Source organism: Vidua macroura, chromosome 2, assembly GCF_024509145.1.
Source record: "Vidua macroura isolate BioBank_ID:100142 chromosome 2, ASM2450914v1, whole genome shotgun sequence".
NCBI classification, from domain to species: domain Eukaryota; kingdom Metazoa; phylum Chordata; class Aves; order Passeriformes; family Viduidae; genus Vidua; species Vidua macroura.
In genome coordinates, this window is record NC_071572.1 from 39,031,851 (window position 1) to 39,052,914 (window position 21,064).

The 21,064-nt window shown below is 36.9% G+C and overlaps 1 protein-coding gene across 3 annotated transcripts in view; it reads right to left on the reverse strand.

Annotated features, from left to right (window-relative positions):
• PCCA (propionyl-CoA carboxylase subunit alpha) overlaps window positions 1-21,064 on the reverse strand; it is a 272,572-nt gene that overhangs the window by 144,824 nt on the left and 106,684 nt on the right. For all 3 annotated transcript variants that reach the window (XR_008441592.1, XM_054004588.1, XM_054004591.1), the window contains 5 exons: window positions 20,536-20,686; window positions 10,555-10,698; window positions 8,747-8,821; window positions 3,546-3,614; window positions 2,661-2,736 (listed from right to left, as the gene is read on the reverse strand). Coding sequence is in view for 2 of the 3 variants with exons in the window: in XM_054004588.1 (XP_053860563.1) it covers window positions 2,661-2,736; window positions 3,546-3,614; window positions 8,747-8,821; window positions 10,555-10,698; window positions 20,536-20,686 (515 nt within the window). In the remaining variant the exon portion in view is untranslated. The remainder of the gene's footprint in view (window positions 1-2,660; window positions 2,737-3,545; window positions 3,615-8,746; window positions 8,822-10,554; window positions 10,699-20,535; window positions 20,687-21,064) is intronic.

A 21,064-nucleotide genomic window follows, 5' to 3' on the forward strand; every position in this document is an offset into this window, starting at 1 on the left:
AAAGTAATGGGGTAACTTGTGAATACCACAAAGCCACAGCAATAGAAACTGAATGATTTCTCACAGAGTCAGTAGACAAGGAGCAGCAGAATAAGTCCTTGCCCTTCACACTGCCAACATGCCTCAATCCAGCCTAGATGAGTCACCTCCTGAAAGGTCACTGTGCTACTTCAGTCCTGGATTCTCTGCCGGGACTGCCACGAATGGCATTGTATAGTGGCATTTGCTCCAAGAAGACATTTGTCCTCTAGGAACTGGATAAAAACCACTGATTTCACACAGGTCAGCAAGCAACCATCAAAATAGTAGTGACTAAAATTCCTTACCAACTTTTGTTTGCTTTGAACTGGTGACACAGAAGTGATTGGAAAGACTCCATCCTCCATTAGCAGTCCCTAAGCTATGCATTAGATGGTCCTTGACCTGTTACCCAGCCACCCTACATCCCATTCCCACCCTATGTCAGTAAACAAGGATCTTTGTTTACAGAAACTGCAATCCTTGGGATTTTAAATCTGAAATTCTCCCAGTGCACATCATCACTACAACTGACACTGACTTCAGCCAGTATTGCTTATCTAAAATGCCCTAGAAGAGTTACCTTCAGGGAAAAACACAGTGTCTCTAAAACACCATGCAGACATAAATGCTGCTTCCCAGGAAATCAGAGGCACAAGGAGGCTGTGCTGAGAAATAGGGATCTGGAGCATACTATTCAGGAAGACTGGTAATCTCTGTGTACAAGTTCACTATTCAAACAAAAAACAAGTAACTTCAAAACTAGGTAAAAAAAATATTATGTATATTTTACTACTAACAAAAACTCAATTCAGAAAAGACTTCATGTGAGGCACTTCACAAAAGGTCCAGGTAGTTTAATACTTTGTTACATAGAAACCCAATTTTGCAAAGCAAAAATATGCACCATCATTTTAGGGAAAAAAAAAAAAAAAAAAACACAACACACCCAAACCAAAAAATGCCAAAAAAAGGAGTCCTGCTCATGTCAATGCAGTTTAGAACATTACAGATTAGACAGTTTCGACTAACTACCCTACCAAGAATCATTCACACTAGGCAAGAGACTTTAATATCCACAAATGTTCCATTTTAAATAAACACTGAGAAGAAACTACCAGCTGTGTAAAACTACACAAAAATCTTGGTGGTTTTCAAATGGAAACCGCTGGCCACTGCAATGAAAAATGTGTTCTGAAAATTCATCTACTTTTGAAACCTGTAGTACATGAAATTTTGTGGTTTGCAGTACTTTAGAAAAAAATTCCCCCTGTAGTTCACTAATTACCTCTTTAAATGTTTTTAATAGTCTAAAAGTTTTCTTAGAAATACTACAGAGACTTTAGATATGATGAATACATGCATACTAATAAAAAGACTGTAAAAACCTCTAGAAATTAGTACTTCTCAGGTGTAAGATCTCATATACTTTGCTAATATTTATAATCTGTGAAACTGTTATTAGGTACATCTGTGTAAAACACCTAAGCACAAAGAGTTTCCATCCCATATTATAGCACACAATAAAAAACAATGCTCCACAGACATTTGCAATATTCTCATCAAATAAAATACTCTTAGCATCTCTTGCTATTAATACAACAGAGTGTGAATCCAGAGCTTGTCTCCATTAATAACAACACCAACAAATCCCACCTCACATCAATCTAACTCTAGCAGTATAAATTTCTCTCATATAAATTTACTCAGCTGTTTTACAGCAGGGGTTTACATCAGCACATTTTACTGCAATAGTCTAATGGCTCAAGTTGCACCAATATAAATCTATTTTAGAGTTAGCAGTTCATTTACAATGGCTAATCCTACCATGTATGTACTCTGTGGTAGAGGGATGTTCATTTTCCCCTGGACAGACAAAACTTTTGAGTTTGACAGGACAACTGTACCATTAAGCAGCCCAGCATTAAAGCCAAACCAAGTTTTACAGAAACTTCACAGACATTTTTACCTCTCTTATCCTGAGCTGTCCTTCCTATTTCCCATAAGACACAGAGGAAGACCTAAAGATTTCTCCCACACAAAACACGGCTTCCCTCACCAAAACTTAAAAAGATACAAGTGGTCGGAGCTGATTTACCCCTGCTGCCTGGAAAGCCTGGAAGAATGGCTGCATCTCCTATGCAATCAGTGAGCAAGACCTGAAACACATGCTGACCATACAGCTTACATCTGTATCTGCCCAAACCTAAAAAATGACCTTGAAAATTAGAGAAATATATATACACACACACACAATCACCCACTGCATTGTGATAATATTTAATTGCAATGTATTAAATTCCTAAAAAATGGCAATTACTTTAAATTTCTTACAGTGCAATGGCCTTTTTTTCCCCTCTACAAAAGAATAAATCAGTTACATGCTACCATTCAGTGAGAACTATGAGTTTTAAGAGAGTTATTTAAATATTTATCTTACAATATTCAAGAGAAAAATGGAGAAGAAAAGTCTCTTTAGAGTTGATGTATCTTCTCAGCTTAATTAACACAAGCTTTTCCTTTTTTAATTTGCACTTAAGAAGTGGGAACTTTACTCAATTTGCTAATTACGACATTTTCAAGCTGTTTTCTTGAAATAGATGACAATCTATCACACTAGGAATCCAAATTTCTCTAGTTACCTCGAATTACGTAGTTGTCCAAAGCCTCTTCCATTCTTTTCAGTGCTTCAGCTCTATTAGAGCCATAGGTAATCAGCTAAAGAAGAAAAAAGGTATTTACATTACCTAGAAATTAGATGTTTGTGTCTAGAATTTGAATAGCATTTAAAAATTAAATAGGTTTGTAGAACTTCTACAGTCATTAAAAAATCATTTCTTGACCATTACTGTATTTGTGCTACAAATACCATTACTGTATTTGTGCTCCCTGAAACATGAAGAAAAAGCTAAGATCTCTTAAGCCATTCAATGAAAGAAGGCAAATCACTTTTTCCTTCATAAAACTTCATAAACAAGCTCTCAGAAAATCATATGAGAGGTTCAATATCCCAGCTGACTCCCTAGATTCCTAATGCCTAACAAACTCCTAAGATATCATTTTTTTGATGACCGAACCCTATCATGTCATATTTTAATTTTACCAATATATTCCAAATGAATAAGAACTAATACTAAGAGACACTATCAAGCATTTCTTTCAATGCTTCTTTTTAGAAGCCAGGATTATTGACATTTACATCCAAGATAGATTATATTGTAAAAGATAGATTGGCAGTATCTAAGTCAGACAATAAAGGTTGGTGTTTAAATCAGAATCTTCTTAATAATTACAAACTGCAAGACAAACAACTACAGTGTCAAAAGGTAAAAATAATTTTATTTAGAAGTGACAATAGATTTCCTCTATTTGACATCTTCCTTCACTTCTTTTGTATTCCCTTGAGGCATGTTATGCCTGGCATCTTTAAAATACATATCCTTTGATATGCTCTCTCTCATAAAAGAGCTATGCATAAAATCAGTACTTCATACCTTTAGAATATTGAGAAATAATAATCAACTCACTTTTGAGATCATGGGATCATAATAAATGCTAATGTCACTTCCTTGTTGTATACCACTGTCAACACGTACCTTCAAAAAGAAGAAGTGAAAGTAATTATATATTACTAGGGGAAAAAAAATTCATCATGAGGATCAAATCTACCCATCAGCCTTAAACCATAACCCCCACAAAGCTTATCGCATACATTTTCCCCTCTGGAAAGACTAGAATAATTATTTGTTTTCAGAGAACCTGGGAGGAGGGAAGGGAAGCTTTTTTCTTCACCAGCAAAACCACTTGCAAATTAGTCTCTCCTTTATGGGAAACTTGACTGCAATCTTGAGTTCATAGTCAAAATTCTCTTTTGTTCTCTAGGAGGCACAGTAAACACAGTAAACCCAATCTAAGAATTTCAGCTGTGTTACACTCGCTTCAACTCTAAGCACATTCAATTCTGATTTAATCCCTGCAATAAAATACAGTTGTAATTATTTTTCTGACTGACACCTGGCATGAGGGATGACCCTTATAATCACAGCCTTTCTGCATCTATCTGTAATCACATCCCTCATGTTCTGCTACAGCCCTTCCAAGGGCTTCAGTAGAATAGAAGTAGGGAGCATTCAGCAGGAACTTTGGAGCTCTGCTTATCAGCTCCATAGGAATACTGAGCCTATGATTTTCATGTCTGTAACACTTTCTTTCTCTGTCTCACCCTCTCAACTGTTAAGCATTTTTTTTTTTCTATTGCTGCTCTTCCCCCAAGGCTTTAATGTTTACACAGCTTTTTCCATGGCTTTGCTTTGTAAGGACACAGCCCCAATTAAAGCTCTGATTCTGCAATATTCATGGAAAAAAATAACACGAGTTCAAATATTTCTTTTGAAGAGGCTGATTGCTGTTAACCAGCCAACAAGTTAGTTTGTATATTGCTGATTCTTGTTTTCATCTCTCAGTTTGATTTCATCACTGTAACAATGAGGTTAGCCATATAAAACTTTTCAAATGAGCAATTTCTGGGGGATAAATATTTATTAAATTGCTGGTTTTGAGCATTGGAATCCGAAATATTTTTTTTAAAACTAATCAAAATAACTCGACTGATAAATGCATTCTGGGGATCATAAGGATGAAGGGCTCTAATCAAAGCTGTTGAAACAGCAGGACTCTGATATACTGCATTGTAAAGGGGTGGGAAAGAGGGTCCTGGAATCTCACTTAAATCTTCACCTGTGGGAAGGAACCTTTGTAATAAACAGCAGCTCATCTGTCTGCAGCAAGGCAGAAAAAGGTCAACGCAACGGCTGTTAGGCCTTTAATATTTTAATTTAGGCAATTATCAAGGGACCACATGTAGAACCTCTTGTCTAGAGAATCCACATGAGGGCACGATGATGACTTTATTATCCAAATGACATAAAAAGATACCCTAGCAGGTGCATTCACTTTCTCCAGTCAGAAACATTGTCTGACTAGTCTTTAGGACATTATTTTAAGAAATATACTTATTCATATGTTTGCATTCATATGTTTATATTTACATATTTACATATTATTTTTCCTATACTTATTCACATGTAAAGGCAGTATTGCTTCTGTACCACTGTAATAGATTCTTATCTGAATGTGCTTTATCTGTGCTTAACTGGGCTCCCCACTACTCACATCAGGTACATTTAACATTAGCTACTGATGAGAAGATAGTTCAGACATGTCATGATTACAGAAAAAACATGCAGTGTATTTCTCAGCTGCCTTTCTTCCAGCTGCTAAACCATGCTTTCTCACAGAATGGCTGTCCGTGTATAAAGTCAATGCACATGTTCTCACATTTAAATCAGAAAGAATTAATTTACCTACTCAGTTCCAGATAAATCCCCTGCCCTTGACATTTTTTTGTAACACTCAATAAATACATACATAAGACAAGGTATGACATACATACTCCACACATACTTGAACTGTACTGTGACTTGTCCCTGAAGCAGCACCTAAAAGTGATTGCACATAAGTATTCAGGAGTGCCTTACATATACATAGGTAAGTGTTGACACATGCATGTCATCTTTTGACAAAGAAAAAACATATGAAAGGTGAATAATTCAGACCCACAATAAGCAGGTTAGTCAGACCTTAAATTGAACTAAGACTTCTGAGGCTACCAACTATATGCTCTGCCTGGCTCTATGTTTCTGTTCATATACAACACATGTACATGACCACTACAAAACTCACGTTTTTCCCTAACTACAATATCTTGAAAAGGCTACAGTGATTATAAACTACTTGCATAACTTCCTTTAAAAGAAAAAAATCTGGAGTCCTCTATGGAAGTTAATTTTCATAAAATAAACTCAAAATGATCGAAAAAATGACAGCAAAAAAGAAATACATTTATACTTTCTTCAATTCTCCCTGTGGCGCTTACATTTTCAGAGCCTGGTAACAGTAGGTGATTTTATAAACTATATAGTGTGACAGAATTTAATGAATATTGGATGAACAAGAAACCCTAATTCAACAGATACTCACTATAATGTGCTGAACTTGATACGTAATAGCAATATTTATTAGACCTCCAGCATTTACTTCTGTTTAATATAGTTCCTTTCTTTTACTCAGTATTTAAGATCTTTAGGAAAAGCTAGGGTTAAATGTCCTGCTGTAGCCTAGAGCTCATTCATATTACAGCCCTAACACTTTATTGCTGTTGTACTAACCTCATGTGTTATTACATTAGGACAACAGCAAAAGGAATGAAAAATGCTTAAGTGGGGGACAGGGGGCAGTGGGCAGCACAATCTGTGTCTCAGTCCTGCAATGAAATGCATCAAATTCCACTTAGGAACACAAACAGATTCTAGTATTTCTCAATTCTTTGCAATATCCGAGTCTAAGAATTTTCTTTTCCTGGTAAGAGTCATTAAAATACCAGACTGCTGCTCACAGTGACAGAGAGCAACGCTGGAGCTCTCCAGATCTAGCAGAACATGTTGTGTAGGAGCATCAAACATCAAAGCTCAGTGTCACACATAAGGGGCTGGTTTGTAGTCACTTGTGCTAAGCTTCATTATCAAGGACAAAAAAAATGTGGCATTTATGACCACCATGTTCTAAGGAAATTACAAACTACGTGACACAAAATTAGCCATCATATTCTTCCCTATGGCTAAGCAAAGCATGGCTCTCACACAGCCATGCTCACCAGTTCCATCAGCATGGGCAGCTGACACACAGGCATGGTAGGCAATCAGAGCTAACTTGAGACAGAAGAAATGAATTGCAAATGCATTTGGCCATACACACAAGCTGAACTTGCTGTGACACACTACAAGTTTCTGGTAATTTTTCTCAAGCCAAATTGTTGACAATTCTAAAACCTAAAATGCAGAAAACAAACACCACGGCACAATGGGCCTGTAACGCTGTACCTTTTTAGCCATATTAATTTTGTTCTTAGCAGCATGACACTCTCACGAGAGAAATTAGTTTCATGCTAGCAGAAATATATGTATTAAGACACCAAATCATGAGTGTCTACATAAAAATAGTTTTTCTATTTTTTAATATGACAGTGGAAGTAAACACGAAGAGAAAGCCTAGAGACTCCATATGAGCTCCTCAAACCATTGCTCTGAAGCCTCCAGTGTAATTAAAATCTCTTTCTTTGGTACCACAACGGACTACGTGAAGCAATCAGGCGTCTCCCACCCTTCATTTTCAATTCACCTCTCCCTCTAAGCACAACTCCCAGCCCACCCCATCTACCTGACAAGTGACAGCCCAATCTGATTAAATGCTTGCAAGGGAGGGGACTCATGGGCCTCCATGACAGGCCAAAAGTGATCACCATGGAGATACATAATTACAGCTGTCAACGCGTCTACTGTCCTGCTGGCATCAATTTGATTGCTCCCAGCAATAATGATAGACAAAGCTTAGTGTGCACTCTCCTACACCCAATCACTTTATCTATTCCGTGGTCCATTTAGCTGACATGCAACATTCACACAAGCAAATAACAGCAGTAAGCAGAACATTTAAGGCATTTTAATTGTTTTTTCTTTGTATGGATGGCTCACAAGCGCAAATGTTATTACATAAAACTCCTGCTGCAGCATTAATTGAAGAAAGATTTGGTGGGACAAAGACTGTAGGGGGTATAGTTTGTCCATTATCACTTGTACTTTCAACAGGTCTCACGTTTGGAAAATTGCAAATTGCAAAAACTTGCAAGGGCAAAATGTTTGACATCGTGTTAGCTATTACAACATGGTGAAAACTTCTAACAACCACTGGAGTACTCATTATAAATTCTTATTAAATACACTCTTTGTTTCATTAAAAAGAAGTTTAGATACATCCAGTGATACCTTTTTCCCTCATCTCCTCTTTAAGAGCACATAATGCCTTTTAGATCTTCATAGTTTTTTTCTGCTTTGAGGCTTTGAACACAGCATGAAGCCTTAAAGACCAGAAAGGGTCAGGTCCCTTTGGAAAGTACACGGGCAAAAACAATTTAAAAAGCCAAATAAATCATATATCTAATAACAACTCCACATTTAAGATTCCTCCAGAAATCTCTCAGTATTTTCCATGCAAGCAATCAGACTGAATAATTGTATTCACAGATGGTACAGTCTCATCATTGCACTGACACAGTGTCACTCATGAATATGTGCACTTACAATTTAAGACTACCTTGATTTACAGAAAGGCAGTGTATTTGCTCTTTACACCCAGCAGAAAACACTGTTTGCTAAACACCTATTCCATATGGTTAGGTTGTATCCTGGAACACGTAATAACCACTGTAAGAAACTCTTCTTTAAAGTCCACAAAGCTAAACAAAAAGCACTGGCAGTTTCTCACCAGTGTCCCCAGTTCTCCATGCTTAAAAAGCTGACTCAACAGTTCACTGTCATTTCTAATAACCACATTTACTAAAGCTGTATTTCAAAAACTTAACCTGAAAGTTATAGAACAAACTATTTCAACATGTATTGGTTTCCTGTTATACCTAATCTGAACATTTTTAACCCAGTTTGGAACTGTTCACTTTTAAGCAGTTTTTCAGGTTGCACAAATCAGTACTGCCATGTCCTGTGTCCGCTCTGGTAAAAAGCTGGAAAAAAGGCTTGGTTTACAAAGCTGCTGAGTATTTCTAGTCTTTATAAAAGAGACATTCAACACCTACGAAAACCAGAACAGAGTTACTTACACTTGGCACATGCAATGGTTCCTGATACTGAGACAGTTTACCAATGGATGGCAGGCCAAAAGATTTGTAGGGGTCCTGGAAAAAAATTCAACATGAGAAAGCATTAAGCTTTTGCAGATGTGGAGCAGATAATGTTTAAAAGCATTAAGTATAACAGAAACTGCTACTGGAACGACTCTGATTTTTTGCCCAGAATTACTTGTGTCAAAGAACATTTCTTTATCCATCTGCCCCCACAACTCCAAATAAAGAAATGGAAGTATATAAAATCTCTTGCATCAGTTAAAAAAAAAAGGAAATAAGTAAAAGTATTCTGCACCCAGTTACAATATACCAAAATAAAATATACAAAGATGACATTTTCATTAGCTACACTTGAAAGAAGGATGGGAAAGTATTCAAGAGGCCAGGCTTGAAAAGAGAGTACAAGAAAAAATTTTCAGAAATAAAAAGGGGCAGTCAGAATTTCAGATATCTTAAGAAGTCAAAGCCGATCTTTATGCCACTGGAAACATCCTACATTAATGTACATAATGCAATACTAATACAAACTTAATAGGAAAACAAATTAATATATGGCCTACAGAATAACCTAATTCATGGCAAAGTAGTTGGATTCATTACTTGTAAATGTGAGGGGTTTAAGATGAATAAAATAAAAAGCCTAAGCATCAGTTATACCAGTGTAAAGCCTACTAAAACTCAGAATAGTTTCCATGCCAGTTTCCATGCCAGTCACAGGGCAAATATTTATTCTTTATCAAAATAGGTCTGTACAACTTGGAATCCGTAGAGCAATTTGGAGGTTATGTGCATGTCATGAAAGAAAAAAAAAAAACCAACATCAAATAAGATGGTCTAGGTAACAAAATTCCCAAAAGTTAAGCAAGGGAAAAAAATGTCTTAAGGTGCTGAATTAGTTTTGAAATGCAGAGTTACCTAAAATTTTCCTGAAACTAAATGAAGGAAGATAGGCATTCTTTTCCCAGCCCCCATCCCTAAAAATGTTCGAGGCCAAACTGGATGAGCCTCTGAGCAACCTGGTCTAGCGGAAGGTGTCCGTACCCATGGCAGAGGGGGATTGGGACTACATGACCTTCAAGGACCCCTCCAACCTAAACCACTCTGTGATTCAATGACTTTTTTTTTTTTTTACTTAACAAGTTTTCACTTTCACGTACCAAAAGTGACACCAAAAAGACATTACATCAAAATGTCTTGAAGGCGCTTGAAAATGGGATTTAAATATTCGTAAGCTTCTTTAAGGTGAGATAGAGACTCACACCATAATTATAGTTATTGTTTTGGAATGTGCTTTGAAAGTTTATCCTATAAACTATGGTTTCAGAAAATGTGCAACTTGGTTTTTCAACAACCTTTTCAAAAGTTTAATTAAAACAACAAAAATTCTGTAAGACATTGAATTTCACCTGTCTTTTTAAGCCAACAAGTTTCAACTACACATTTCAGAAATCTGGAAAGAGTAGTTAACTCTGATTAGTAACTCCAGCATCATTAAATGTGAGCTGAACATACAGTCTTATTTCTAATGATATTTGCTTACCTCTCTTATCATCTTTACTCTCAGCTTTCAGGAAAAAGCAGTGTTGAAACACACACCATATTTTTAATTACAAAATACGAACTTGACAATTCTACAAAACCTCATTAACCATTCGTGTGACATGCTCTACATCATGACTTTCATATGATATTCCTTGATTTCACCTTGGCATCCATCCACACCTGGGTATTATTACGCTACAGTTCAACCACCTACCCCCTCCTCCCCATTACCACTCATTTACCTCAGCATAAACTCGACATTCAACCGCCCAGCCATTGATGGGAATATCAGCCTGTTTGTGCCTGAGAGGGTAACCCTTAGCAACACGGATCATTTCTTGGACTAAGTCCAGGCCGGTAATGCATTCTGTGACGGGATGTTCAACCTGCAAGGTCAAGAACTGTCAGTCAGTAGGTAACAAAAAGCAACCAAAAAAAAAGCACAGATAAACAAACACAGATAAACAAGAAATTTGACATGCCAAAGAACAGAGAAAGATTACGTTTCTATTTTGGTCTTTTTCCACAAAAAAAAACCCCTACTTTTAACTCCAGCAACTGCTGTCTTTGCATGGAAAACATAAAAAAAAAAAAAAAAAAAAAAAAAAAAAAAAAATTAGCAGATTACAATAACTCAGAGCAGCATACAAAAGGAAAACTAGAGAGGTGACCTGGGAAGATCTGGGAGTGTGTAGGGATTTTTTGTTTGGTTGGGGTTTTTTTCCACTTATTTTACAAATTCAAATGCATTCGGTGACAATGAGTTAATTTTCCTTTGTTTGGAAGCTTTTCCTATTCAACTCTGTTTTGAAGAAACTCACACTGTGGTCATAACTATCTTTTAACTGAAAATCTCCAAGTAACTGATAATCAACCCATTCTGCTACACTTAACATGGCACATACAGGAGCCGCTAACCAATTTTCCACAGAACCAGCGTAGCCTATATCTCACCCATTCGCCTTCTTTCACTAACCTGTCCTGACAAGCAACCAGATTAGCGTAATCTTGCATTAGCGCAGTGTAGCAGAAATGAGCAGATGGATCCTTCAATTTTTTTTCACCCCCACCTCCAGACTTATCTGTTTAGTGCTTAGCATGCACAATAGCTGGGCTGGACCAGCAGAGTGGCTCTGCGCGCTCAGCAAATTGCCGCTAACGGCTTTGGAAGACGCTGCCCTGGGAATTGCCGTCGCTCGCGCTCACGCGGGATTGTGCGTACAAGCATGCACACATGGGCGCGCACATGCAGACACACTTCTGCCTTCAAATGGGCAGAGAAACAAGCATGTTGATTAACTTTAAAAAGCCTTTAACTAGGCATAGGTCAGTAAAAGGCAACCAGGGTGATTCTTCTGATCGCCACCACACTGATCAAGTAAAAGGTAGGCATGCTAAAAGCACGTTCTTCCCACAGAAACAGCTATACAACCTTCCATATAGAAACCATGACAGAACTGCCATTTTTTGTCATAAAATGTTTGTGCTCCAAGGGGAAAAATACCTCAAGAAAATGCACTTTGCAACTGTTTATCGTGAGATGTCATACTATGTACCTTTTCTGACACAGGAAAAGGTCACTGACCAAACCACTTGTCTTTCTTCCTTCAAGTATATAGTATTAAGTAAAACATTCCATCATAACAACATTGTGGCTTACCAGAACAAGTAGATGCTTTGGTCTTTAAGAAAAAAAGCTTTGTAAAAATAAACAGATGGCATCCATAATTAGCCCTGAGTGTGCTGTGAGTTTGTTTAGAGTTTCAACAACATTTTAAGACGTTTTGACATAATTTTAATGACAAATCATCACTGAAATAAGCATCTATTCTTTGAAGGACAAAAGTGACATTGAAATGGGAATCTGATTATAAAGTTTAAGGATGTACCTTTGGGATTCAATCTTGATTCCACCTAACACATGATACTCTCCAGCATGTCAAGCTTAATAACAGTATTTTGAGAAACTATGAAACATCTCAGTGTCTATCCTGCAGTGTTAAATTGAAGCAATTCAATTTCTATTAAGACTTGAAGTTTCTATTAAAACTCCCTAAGTTTTAATAGAAAGTTACTTATCACACATTCATATTTGGACAAGAAAACTTATTTTCCTACTTTGGAATTTAAGTTTTAAAAGATTACCTTTGAGCTGGGAACATGTTTGGAATTTTAACATTCCAGATAATTAAAATACTTTTTCTTTTTCCAAAGACATTTGCATTATTTAGTTATACTGCCATTTTTCTTGGATAGCAATTGGCATTCCAGATTCAATAGCTTCATTGTTGTTTTCAGTTTTATTGTTGATGATCAAAATAAGATGGAATGTCTCTGAAAAGAAAAATATTTTTGTTGTTTGGTTCTTAAGACTCACAAACATTTATTTAATCCATTCTTCAATACAGATCTTTGACTTGGTCAATATTTTCTTCTGTTTCTTCAAAATACTCCCTTTGTGTCTCCACACAAAACAGCATTCAGAAAATATGTATAGGAAAAAATGTTGAGGGTTTTTTTTCAGGGTAGGGAGAAGTCCTACTTTATGTTAGGACTCTGCTTCAACTACTACTATTTAGGCATAACATAGACAATTCCAATCATAGCATTAATTTGGGGCACAAAATACATTTTAATGCATTTTCAAATTCATTAAGACCATCAAATGAAATATGGTATAAAAGAACTTTAATCTTGAAATCTCTACAACAACTATAACTAATAATTGCCTAAAGTAATTGTATCTGTTGTAAAATCACTCTTAAAAGCTAGACGTCAATCACTTCCCTCTTTTCCACTTTCTACTTCAGGTGCCATCTTTTTCCCAGCTGCCTGTTGCATTTTCTTCTATTCATTTTATGCTATATCCCTTCTCCATCAACAGCTTTTACTTGCCAACATATGGAGACTAAGTCAAGTACTAAATTTTTGACACGATGAATGCAAGTTTGCTCACAAATGGAGGTGAATCTCACTCAATTGATCAACTCCCCTAGCTTTAGGCCATACTCAGTTTTGCAGTCGACTGATCCAAGATGTTGCCAGTGAAGCCCAGCCATTGAAGAGCCAGTGTTGATAGGGTTATATGATAGTGGCTACATTCACATGTTATTGTTGTCTTCAACACAAAGGGCAAAACCAGACATGTCTGCAGCAAGTAGTCTACAGATCACAGCTGTATCAAGGCAGCTGTACCTTATTCTCAATAGGACAGGCAGAAAAAATTGATCAGCAAGAACTCTCAATTAGCTGCCATAAGTAACCCCTTTACTATCAGTTCCTTTACTCATACCAAGTCTGCTCATAAACAGTTGATAACAAATCATAATTTCAATGCACTTAAGAATGATATATACCTCCTTTAAAAAGTCTTAAGTCTCTGTAAGATGCCACTTATATTCCTGCTTTCAAGTCCACAAAGCTATACCTGCTATGACCAGCAATAGCTATACAGAGTAAAGTGCTTCCCCTTCATACTGGATCTACTGCTCTTAAGACATATCACAGCAACCAGATTTCCCATGAGCACTGCAAGTGTTTTTGCTTCATTAACCCCTTCCCATTTATACAGCAAGATAAACTAGTGGCAAAGCCTGTCAGAAAATAATAAATATGTCCCAGTTTATAGATGGTAAAGCAGGTATATAAGAGTTGGGGAGCCTACCAACATCACAGCCCAGTTAACATCCACTACCAGAACAGTATGGAAAGGCTCTTAATTCTCCTCCTATTCTGTGACTGCCAGTGGTTTTAAAGATTTACCATACTGGGGTTCATCCACAGCTACAAAAACAGTCATGCAATTTTTATGGACAGTCAGAGCAACAAATTAAATTAGTGATGACTGCTCCCCTATATTCAGGGGAATAATTCTGGGACACATTTTTCTCAAGACTATCAAGGTACTCAGATCTAACAGCAAATACTTTAGGACACACTCACAGACTGCTCTTGTCCATGTGTGTATAAGGCATTAAATTACTCACACACCAGTTGGAACATTCAAGTACCCCACATCAGCCAAGAAAATCTAAATTTCAGTAGACTTAAAACTACAGCCTATGTCATTCCTACTACTGTAAGTCCCTAGTTGGTGTCATATACCCCTTTACATTCATATAAATAATCTCAAAACTAACTTTCAACATACACCTCAGTTTCCAGGAAATGTGATTCACCTGGAGTCTCACAGGCTTTGCTGCTGCAGTCAAATCCAGTATCAATTGACCCAAACTCACCAACTTACAGATGCCTCTCAACCCCCTGTATTTCAGTAAGCCTGGTTTCTATTTTGGAGAACTGAACAGCAACAGAGGTGCACACGTGTTCTGCTCTTTAGGCATGCAAGCTTCCTGACTACTATGAGCAGGAGCACACTGGGGTCACATCTTTCTGCAAAATAGTTCACATGTACCTGGGGTTTGGGAGCACACAGCAAAAAAAAGCTTTTCATAAAGGCTACTGAAAAAAAGACAATGGTTGAATTAGTGTACAGAAGGAATGGAAAGCAGGAATACATAACTGGCTAACTATAGGCATCCTATATAACAACACTTGCTGTTTGTTTTCTGAATTATTAGTATACAATTGAAGAACTGAAGGCAATCAGTACTACAAAAATTTCCATCAGCTAAGATGTTTAGGTAGACTTCTTTTATTGCTTCCCAGTTTTTATGTAGAAATAAAAACTAATGCACAGACATTCGGTTCAAACTAATGTTTTAATCGTAGCATATAACTTTGAAAAAGTATTTAATTTACTTCCTCATAGGAAGTTATATTCCAATCATCATTGACACAGTTCTCAATTTTCTTTTGCAAGGATTTTTTCTACATTGTATGGGACAGACATCTTATGTGGCCTATGAATTCTGAATCTTTTCTGTGTTTTAGACAAATAGCACACACTTTAGATCAACAAGTCAATTAGGTCACAATTTCAACATTACTTTCTCAATTAACATCCTGCACTTCAAAAAAAATTTCTCAAAATTCAGTGATTCTACACAATTTCCTTTCCACTACATACTCCATGTAAGAAAATAAAGAAACTAGTATCCACAAAACCAATACTTTCTTTCCTAAAGATGTAATTCCTGCTTTTACTGTATTTAGCTGTGGTATTAAAGCTTTCTCAGAACACTTGATGGCCCTGGTCACATCACAGCTATTCTTTGGTTTATTTTACATCAAATTCACCAAAGCAAAGAAAATAATGTACCCTTTGAAGAATGACCTTTTGTTTCTCTACTTATTAAGTAGTCTCCTCTTTCTCTCTTTTTAAATAGTATTTTATGAGAGTTACATGGGAATATCGTCTCTAAGATATCACTCCATGCCTTGGCAGCACTGTTAATGGCATCTTTCAGATTCAATGACTTACACAAACAATGTTATTCTCTTCTGTCAACAACAATTAGCAATGCTTTTCTGTAGTTCTTTGGGAAGCCTGAAAAGCAGACAACCAGTAGATACATAATGGAAGTTGCATTAGGAGGCAAGAATGTGGCAAAAATTTGGTTAACTGTTGTCGGCTGACCCTCTTGTGTGAAGAAGTGTTATATGGCAGCAAAATCACCTTTTCTTTCAGTTCTAAAAATGGCCATGAACGGCTGGTATAAACTGTGTGCAGAATGGATTCTGGTGGGCTTAGCAGATTGGTAATGGGATAAGAGACCTTTCACCTTTAGGTCAGTAGTTCAAATTCAGCCCAGGTTAGCAGCGATTGAAAGTCTTTACCATCTGACACTGTTTGTTAGACTATTTAAAATGACTGAAGCAAAGTGTTGTCACAGTAAAACAAGATTCCAGTATTAAGAAATATGTAGTCTCAGCAAACAGCGGAAACAGTAGCTTGAGACTTTATTTTGAAATCCCACCATTCTGACTTCACAGAAATCTACTCCTCTAACTCCTGACAGCCCCTTTCTCTGCTCCCATTCTCCTGCCCACCTATCACAAGTCATCCTCCAGGCAGCTATGTGAAACCAAGACAGCAAGATCACCACTTGCCATCCCATGGCTCTGCTGTAGATAACGAAGTCACCACCTCTCTGTGGCTTTAGGTGGCAATCTGGACTCAGCTCATCACTTTGCTATTTGTATTTTGTTGTTACTGCTACATGTAGTGCAGCTGCAATATTTTCCAGCACTAATATCCTTCACTAAGTAAACATGTAGCAGGTGCCAGCTAGTGATGAGCAACAGAATAGAGATACAATTAAGAGACTGTTAGAACCAGGAGTTTATAAGCAGTGGAGCTCCAAACCATCTGCAACAGGATTTCTACCTACTTTTAGACATTTTCCTACCATGCTTTTTATATTTTCATGGGTGGACAAACACGAGAAGGAAAGACATGTTGGCTCTGGCAGTATGTTGCATGTAAAAATTCTTCCCGTGTTTTACACTAGTCACAGCCAGTTTTGCAAAAAGACAAATCTCCGGAATATATATTTTTCCAAAGGTCAGTAAAATCTGATGAAAACCCAGAAAGTGATACACAAAAGTCTTAGCACTGAGTAATGTTTTATAGGTCTATGGAAGGTTACTTATCTTCACTTTATGCCTTAGAATCAAGTTACTTTAAAAGATCTTAGAAACATTTACAAAAATACTCTTGTGACAGCTGTAAACTAAAAATATAGGTATGCCATTTGCTCTTAGTGAATCTCACACAAACACATCAGATTATTCTACAAAATTAATTTTTATTTCCTAAAAGGTTGTGACAAAAATACTCAAACTGACACATGAAGAAAAAACCCACTACTACTGAAATTACCATATTTCTCAACTCCAGTCTACACATACTATCTTTTCAATTACATTAAGCAAATTCAGTCACATTGTGAGGAGGAAAGGAATACTCACATGTTATTTAAATCTCACAACTCATGAGGGATGCAGAAGGTTGGGAACAGGCCTGAGACACAAACATACCAATTGTATTGATGGTAAGTGCTCTATTCACATCACTCATTGTACATTTCTCAGTGTTTCTCTAGCCAACAAGGGATGCTTCTCATTTCAAGGTACTACAAACATCTAAAATATGGGAAATTTTCCCTTTGCTGTCACTGTTTCACATGTATGAAGCTTAGCTATACCACACACACATTTATTAACAGATATTTTTTAAGTACAGACCACAGACTTCCTTATATAAAGTCCAAGAGAAACATCATCTATTCTTCCAGTGAAGAAAAGAAGAAACCTTTCTGGTGAAAGCCAGCACTTCTGAAGTACCTTAGGAGATTTTAACATAACTTGGAAGCCAGAAAGGTTATCACTCTAAGGGGTCAGAAACTTTGTAGTGATTGCAAAGCTCTTGAGAAGTTGTTTTGAACCAGGACTGCCCTTGATTAGGCTGATGACAGCTAGGCAACAGAAAACACACCACACCATGAGCACTATAAAGAATCAGATATTCAGTATCTGGTCTGCCTCAACTTTTAACAGTGGTAACTGCCTGAAAACCACTGCAAAAGTGCCCTAAATGACACTGTACAAGTTCTCTTCTAGTTGCTAGGACAGACATCTCTATGTCCTCTTGTGGAAAGTAAGAACTAGTTTTACTATGCAATCATCAATCTTCTATCTCATACTTACCAGCTAGCCTCAAAGATGGAAGAAAAGCTGATACAACAAAAAGAACATTGCCAACAGCAAATAATAAGCCATTCTAGCTGAATCACTTAGAGGCAGTAAAACATCTGTAACAAATTTGTGTAGCATAAAAAAGACACAATGGAGCTGATTCACCAATTTTCTTTTGCTTCCCAGTCTTGTATAGTATTGCAGCAAGACTTAAAACAAAAACTAAATAAAACAAACTTCCTTCAAGGTGCTATTTACACTTCTTTCACCTAACTATACAACAGAAAAGGTATATTCCCAAAGAGTCCTCCAAAAAAACAGCAAAGTAACAATACAACTCTGATTACTGGAAAATAATTTACCAGAAAGACTGAAAGGCATCCAAAAGATACACCAGAGGGAGGGAGGGGAGATGTCAACAGGCAGTGCAAAATACTGGACACAGTTTAGTTAGCAAGTATATTCTGAAGTTAGCGTCTAAAATAAAAATGCAACAGCGATCTGATCAGAGATTGCTGAAACATTAAAGCAGACAATGCATAATTTAGTAGAAATGTTCTGATGATGGTGACAGGTAGCTGTGTCTAATGCACGCTGACAAATATCTTAAGAGGATCATTTATGGATCAGACATCCATCATTTTGGAAAGCTCTTCCAGCTGTGGAGTGTTCAGCAAGAACAAGGCAAGTGAATCTATTAGTCACTGATCCCAGTTAGGAGATGCAAAAGGGAAAAAAAGAATGAAGCAATACAGGAAGATCTGGAGACTATCCTGGTCGTGAAGTTAAAGCTGGACAAGCTTCAGTAGAGCTTCTAGGCTTGGCTCTTAACAGTAGGGAGCAAGTACAATACATTAGTTGCATAACTGTTAGCTGAGACTTGGGAGAAGTGAAAGATCAATTGGGTAAGACTGGGGGAAAATCAGAGAAAATTACTACTCCAGACTCAAGCTAAAATGCTAATTAGAGACAATACAAAGTCAGGATAGAGGCAGTAGAGAATATCTAAACAAGTAGTCTAATTTCAGATTAGTAAATTGCTTTAAGAGTTGGAAAGAATGAGTTTGCTATTATGGAGATTGTCAAACTGCTTAGGCTATATTTCAAAAGGAGTCCAAAGAATTGTGAAAGCTTTCTTCCTGCCTATGTGGAGACCTTAGAAATATGGGACTACAAACATCTACCAATGGGTATTGCAGGGGGAAGACACTGCAAAACAGCAAAGATAATGTCTTAAAAACAACCCACAAAAAGGAGTCAAAGGATAGTCTGTCACTAATCCCATTTAGGAACTTATGGTCAATAATACTACAGCAAGGAAATGGTTTTCAAGTTCTGGTGGGTTATGCAGAAAACCATAAATTCATTTTCCTCTATGTAAACAAGAACATAGAGTCACTGGAGAACATTGGCTCAAAAACGACAAGATGGGGGAAGTGTAAAGAATATGACCAAAGTGAGAGAATTCTTCATAATATTTCAATGAACTACACATTGTCATTAAGCACCACTCCCCTCTAACTGAATCTAAGGTGGACCTGATAGTGCCTAGCAAAGGCATGTGAAGTGACTGTCATGGCTACTTCCAAAACCACTGCTGTCCTGCAAGGCAAGAAAAAATTTACCAGCAGTCTTACCCTGGCACAAAAGATTGTAACATCCCCTCCCAAATTCTCTTTAACTTCTTTACCCAAAGCATAAACATACCTAAATCATAAGTTTACCCAGTTATTGCATAAGGTCATGCAATGTCAGATTATGAGGATCTCTTTATGTTCTATCATTGCCCACATTGCAGCACACAGGACATAACCTTAATGAAATGTAGCTAAGACAGAATGGGAAGCTTATCAAACTGGTGCTTGATTCCACATTTCAGTCTTCCTGCTGTTATTTAACAAAGTGAGAAAAAGAGGATAGAGGCAATAGAATGGACTCACAAGTTGAACGCTCTTCTGGTCTTCTAGAAAGATATCCAGACTTCAAGTTATATACTTGCTTTCTTAGCTTATGGCCAGAAATCCATCAAGCAGTCAAAAAAGTGTTAGAGGGGTTCATCTCTTCACTTGCAGTGTACATTAGAACTGACTACATGAATTGTCACAAAAATCCGTCATCTTGTCAAGTTGCATTTTTACATAGCTGCATTCGAGTCACAATTTCAATCATATGCAGATTGCTAGTGTTTTATTGCTCATATACACATACTGTTTCAATCACATTCCTAGAGAAACTTAGCAAGTGATCATCAAAGTATAAAAAATAAGAAAGAAACTTCAGGGACCAGTAGGCTTCAGGAAAACCTCAGAGCACAGTGGCTAGCCACTTGCTGTGAACTCACAGTGGCACTTAGCAGTGACCTTTTGCAAGGTCTTTAGGTCAAGTGTAACAAAGAGAAAAAGCTCTGAACATTTAGTTAAGTGCTGTGCAAGGGCTCACTGCTGCAAAGTCTTGCATAGGCAGGCTTATGTGAGTAGATCTTTTAAGTTCAGTGGGAAGTGCTTACGTGCATCAAGATACTTATGTTTAAATCTTTGTAGGAACAGACCCTTAAATATAGGAGAAGGTTATGGTCTGTTTATTTAAATAACACTTTTCTGAATCTGAAGAGTTGTTTTTCTTACCTGAAGTCTAGTATTCATTTCCAAGAAGTAGAAATTCTTACTGGAGTCTACAAGGAATTCTACTGTTCCAGCAGAGGAATACTTTACTGCTTTGGCAAGAGCTACTGCTTGTTCTCCCATTGCTCTTCGAGTTTCGGGGTCTAGAAAAGTGCTACAATATAGAAACAATTACTTTTTTAGTTAAAAAATTATTATTCTATCATTTACTTTTCTGTTTAAACTATGGTCAAAATAGGACAGCACCATTATTAAAGTTATGAAAACATGTCAGGACTGTCAAATGTATGTCTTTACACTTATATTGCCCCTAAGTAGATACACCGCATGCTTTACAAGTACTGCTAACATACAGGAAATTCAGGATTAATAACCATAGTCTCTAAAATATAAAATAACACAACACTCTTAAAACAGTGATATCTAAAATAATGCAAATTAAATGAAAAAAGGACATATAAAGCAGTGCAATCTTAGAAGACATACTTATTATCCACGTTAATTGCAATACATTCTTTTCCATGAATCTTGG